Genomic DNA, 5130 nt, shown 5'->3' on the forward strand with positions numbered 1-5130 from the left:
AGTTATGTGGAAGGCGGCTATCACGGTATGGGCATGTAATGCGGAGGAATAAGGAACATATTGTGAGAAAAGCCTTGAGAATGGATGTGGACGGATAAGAGGTAGAGGACGACCAAGGAAACGATGGATGGATTGTGTGAAAGAGGATATGGTTAGAAAGAATGTTACTAGTGCGATGACGTCTGACAGAGAAGTATGGAAGGAGAAGACATTTTTTTTTTATGGCATAGGTGGCAAACGAGCAGGAAGCTCACCTGATGGCAAGTGACTACCACCGCCCATGGACATCTGCAACACCAGGGGGCTTGCAGGTGCGTTGCCGGCCTTTAAGAAAGGAGTACGCTCTTTTCTTGAAGGTTCCCATGTCGTATCGGTTCGAAAAAACCGCCGGCGAAACCTGGTTCCACAAAGTAGTTGTGCGAGGCAGAAAATGTCTGAGAAATCGCGCTGTTGTGGATTTTCGGACATCAAGGTGGTGCGGGTGAAACGTAGAATTTTGGCGAGATGTCCGAAGGTGAAATTCAGCAGCCGGGATTAATCCGAACAATTCCTCGGAATATTCCCCATGAAAAATTCGGTAGAAGATGCAGAGTGATCCAACATCTCTACGCAAAGCCAAAGGATCAAGGAGATCGGAAAGGGCTTGATCGTCGATAACTCGGGCCGCTCTACGTTGAATGCGGTCAAATGGAAGGAGCTGGTACTGGGGAGCACCCGCCCAGAGGTGAGAGCAGTACTCCATGTGAGGCCGAATTTGCGCCTTGTAAAGTTTTAGGCGATGGACCGACGTGAAATACTGTCTCGCCTTGCTGAGCACACCCAGCTTTTTTGAAGCCAATTTGGCTTTGCCTTCCAATTGACCGCGGAACTGAACGAGGCTCGAAATATCGACGCCAAGTATTCCGATACTACCTGTAGCGGCTATCGGAATGTTCTCAAATTGTGGAGATACGACAAATGGTGTTTTTTTAGTGGTTAACGCGCAAACTTGCGTCTTTTTGGGGTTGAAATGGACTAGATTTAGTCGGCCCCAATTCGAGACTTCGTTTAATGAAGATTCGATTTCAGACACAAGTTTGTTCCGGTTCTCTTCGACGTTTTCCCGAGAAATATTAGCGCGGCCGGTGTATAAGGTGTTAACGGTACTGTCGTCTGCATAATAATGAATGTTCCCGATTTGCAACAAATCATTGATATGCAGAAGAAACAGAGTGGGTGATAGAACGCAGCCTTGTGGAACACCAGCATTGACGAATTTTAAGTCGGAGCATGCACCGTCGACAACGACCTTGATGCTCCGATCTGCCAAAAAGCTGGTAATCCAATTGCATAATTTCCCGGGAAGCCCATAGGAAGGAAGCTTCGAAAGAAGCGCTTTGTGCCAGACGCGATCGAAGGCCTTCGCTATGTCCAAGCTGGCTGCTAATGCCTCCCCCTTGCTCTCAACTGCTTCAGCCCATCTATGAGTAAGGTAAACTAGAAGATGCTGCGCCGACCCCAAATAATATTGGGTTAAGGGCAGGAGGAGGATGGAGGAGGGCGCTGCAGTGCCACTGTCAACATCAGCTCTGTGATTTTTGTGTTAAATTAAATACAAAGCAAGAAGTTGAAGTGAAATAAACAGTATCAAATGTACATAAGTGCTCCAAGAACACGCTCAATTGGAGACTAAACCAATAACTGAATAAAACAGTAGTAAAAAGTAGTGATAGATATACCCGCAACAAAGTGACTTTCTCAGTTAAACGGTGGAATAACAGTGCTAAGAAAGTTTTACATATCGTCGATAACATAGTGTCAGCGAAATAAATTTACAGTTACTCCATAAGACACTAAAATACAAAGTGAAATATATATATATATATATATATATATATATATATATATATATATATATATATATATATATATATATTACCTACAAAGGAAACTTAAATAAACATCGGCTCAGAAGTTGCAATTAATATCAACACCCAACGCCATCTGCCGTCATCACTAACACCGAACTAACAGCGCCGGTGTTGCCGATCGATTACGGCTGCTTAAGGGCTGCCAAGTACGCATGGAAGCTACAAGAGGGCATCACTGGTACGGGCGGGTATCGCAAAACTTGTTCGTAATACTAAAAACCAGAACAACAATCATGGAAGAAATCCTAAATGCACTTAAGGAAATCAGAAAAGAACTGGACTAACAAAGAATGGAAATCCGGAATACCGGAAAAAGCGTCACAGAACAAGTTACGGATAATATCAACAGTCTGCTTGAGGAAAAATTCACAGTATTAGAACATAAACATGAAAAACTGAAAGAAAGAGTAGAAAACCAAGAAAAAAGACTATATTTCCTAGAAAAACAAGAAAGAAAAAGAAATCTGGTTTTTTTCGGACTCGAAGAGTCAGAAAAATCATATGCTGGTCTAGAGAAACTCATTATTGACTGGATAGAAAAATACCTTTCCATAAAATTGTCTTACAGTGACATACAAGAAGTAAAAAGAATTGGAAAGAAATCAGACAGACCACGCCCAACGGTGGTAACTTTTTCTACCTTAGGCACAAAAATAAGAATATTAAAACAAAAAGAAGCTCTAAAGAATACACCTTACTACTTCAAGGAAGATTATCCAAAACAAATACTAGAAAAGAGGAGGGAACTGCAAGACCAAGTGAAAAGCGAAAAAGAAATGGGAAATATAGCAAAAATAAAATACGATAAATTAATCATACTAAAACCTAGTAACAAAAGACAACTCCACACTTCACCAACAAACGACTCTCAAAAAAAGAACGACACTAACGTACATGTGAACAAGAAAAACAAAATTTTGAAGAACCACACATCGGTACAAAGATCCAACAGGGTATCTGAAGGCTCCTTGAAACCAAGTATGCTAAACTTTTTGGTGAGCAAAAAAGACAGCAACACACCACCGGAACAGAACACACAAAAAAGAGGGGAAAACTTATAACAATCACGGCCCTCCTCCTCCTACTTCCACACAGATTATAAAAACAATGCAAAACAAACTAAGAACAACAAACATCTTCCAAACCGGCTGGTCACCGTGGAAGATTATGACCAAAACCCTCCAATTAGTCAAAAACCAAGAAATAAAAATTTAAAAATTGCTACATACAACGTCAGAACACTCTCAAACATGGAAAAATACATAGAACTAATGCACGCTATACGAAATATAAACATAGACATACTGGGCCTAGCGGAAGTAAGAAGAATGGGAAATAAAATTGAAGAATATAGTAATCACATACTATGCTATAAGGGTGAAACACACGGCCAATACGGGGTGGGATTTCTTATCAAAAAAGAGTTAAAAAACAATATTATTAATTTCTGTGGCTTGTCGGAAAGAGTCGCTTTCGTTCAACTACAGTTCGATGAAACCGACTTGTCTATTATCCAAGTCTATGCACCGACAGCAGACTCAGAGGAAGAAAACTTAGAAAATTTTTATCAAGCGATGCAAGAAGCTCACATCTTACTAAAAAACCACAAAAACATCATGGTAATGGGAGATTTCAATGCCAAGATAGGAAGACCAAAAAACAACGAAAACCTGATCTTAGGAAAATACGGGTTTGGAAAAAGAAATGCAAGAGGAGAAAGGTTTATACAATATGCTCACGAATATAAACTATCAATTATGAACACACATTTCAAAAAGAAAAATAGTCAAAAATGGACTTGGATATCGCCAGACGGAAAAACAAAAAGCGAACTCGATTTTATTCTGTACAACAATGCTAAAAATATAACAAACATAGAGGTCCTAAACAACGTAGAGTTCCCGTCAGACCATCGAATAGTAAGAGCAACATTAATTCTAAAAAATCACAAAAAATGCAGAAGACTTTTCCAAAACTCGGAGTCACCTCTAAAAGCGGACGAAGAAATAAAAACATACCTTTACAAACTAAATAATAATATTAAAAACCTAAACAACTTTGACGAATACAACCTACAAAAAACATACGATGACTTCGAACTCTGCCTCAAAAACAGCCTTAAGTCGGAGACTAAAAACAAGGATAGCGTGCACACTTCATATTTTATCAGCGAAACATCCAAATTTCTGATTCAACAGCGTACCGAACTTTTAAAAACTAAAAACAAATCACAAGAAATGAAAAAACAGCTATCAAATCTTTTTAAACAAACGAGCAAGTCAATAAGAAAAGATCATAGACAAAAAATTATAGAAAACAATATAAATCAATATAGAAGCGCTAAAAGAGCTCATAAGCAACTAACCACCTATACAAATTGGATCATCGGTTTAAAGGACGGTCAAAAAGAGACGAAATCAAGAAAAGATCTAATATCCTGCACTACAAACTTTTATAAGAATCTCTATTCAAATGAGCTACATAACACGACTGTATTCACAGAAACAAACAGTTCTCAGACAAACATCAGTGAATCAACTCGTAGATAGATATATCAATAGATAGTCAGCAACCGGTAGAACAAGCAGGCTTCCGCCCCGGATTTTCGACTATAGACCATATTCATACGCTTGAACAAGTCATAGAAAAATACTCAGAATTTAATAGGAACCTGTATATAAGCTTTATCGATAACGCAAAAGCCTTCGACAGTCTCTACCATGGCTCTATATGGCAAGCTCTATATAACTCCAACATAGACCCAATAATAATTAGAACCATAAAGAACATATACCAGAACAGTGTTAACAGAGTTAAGCTAGAATCTAGGGGCGACGAAATCAAAATTACCCGAGGCGTCAGGCAGGGAGATCCCTTATCTCCAAAACTTTTTATAACTGTCTTGCAGTGCATATTTTCTAAACTGAACTGGGCCTCTGAAGGCATCCCCATGAATAACGATCGCCTCACACATCTGAGATTTGCTGACGATATCGTAATCTTTGCTGAAACTCCCAAGAAGTTAGAAAATATGATATCGCAACTAAATATAGAGAGCAAACATGTAGGCCTGCATATGAACCTAAGCAAGACAAAAATAATGACAAATGGTAAAAAAGAAAAAATAATGCTTGATGGAGTCGAACTTGAATATGTAAAACAATACATATACTTGGGAAAGCAAGTATCGTTTGCTAAAACAAAAACCGAAGACGAAGTC

The 5130-nt window shown here is 39.0% G+C and overlaps 1 protein-coding gene and 1 pseudogene across 1 annotated transcript; one reads left to right on the top strand and one right to left on the bottom strand.

Annotated features, from left to right (window-relative positions):
• Nucleotides 1-280: 280 nt before the first annotated feature.
• On the bottom strand, nucleotides 281-982 carry LOC124542415 (the record flags this gene model as incomplete). The annotated part of the gene is made up of 1 exon (XM_047120367.1): nucleotides 281-982. A coding segment is annotated over one exon (702 nt), but the record flags the coding sequence as incomplete, so codon positions are not given.
• A 1080-nt stretch (nucleotides 983-2062) lies between these two features.
• On the top strand, nucleotides 2063-2971 carry LOC124542710 (annotated as a pseudogene).
• The last annotated feature ends 2159 nt before the right edge of the window (nucleotides 2972-5130 follow it).

This window comes from Vanessa cardui, chromosome W (assembly GCF_905220365.1).
Source record: "Vanessa cardui chromosome W, ilVanCard2.1, whole genome shotgun sequence".
Lineage (NCBI taxonomy): Eukaryota > Metazoa > Arthropoda > Insecta > Lepidoptera > Nymphalidae > Vanessa > Vanessa cardui.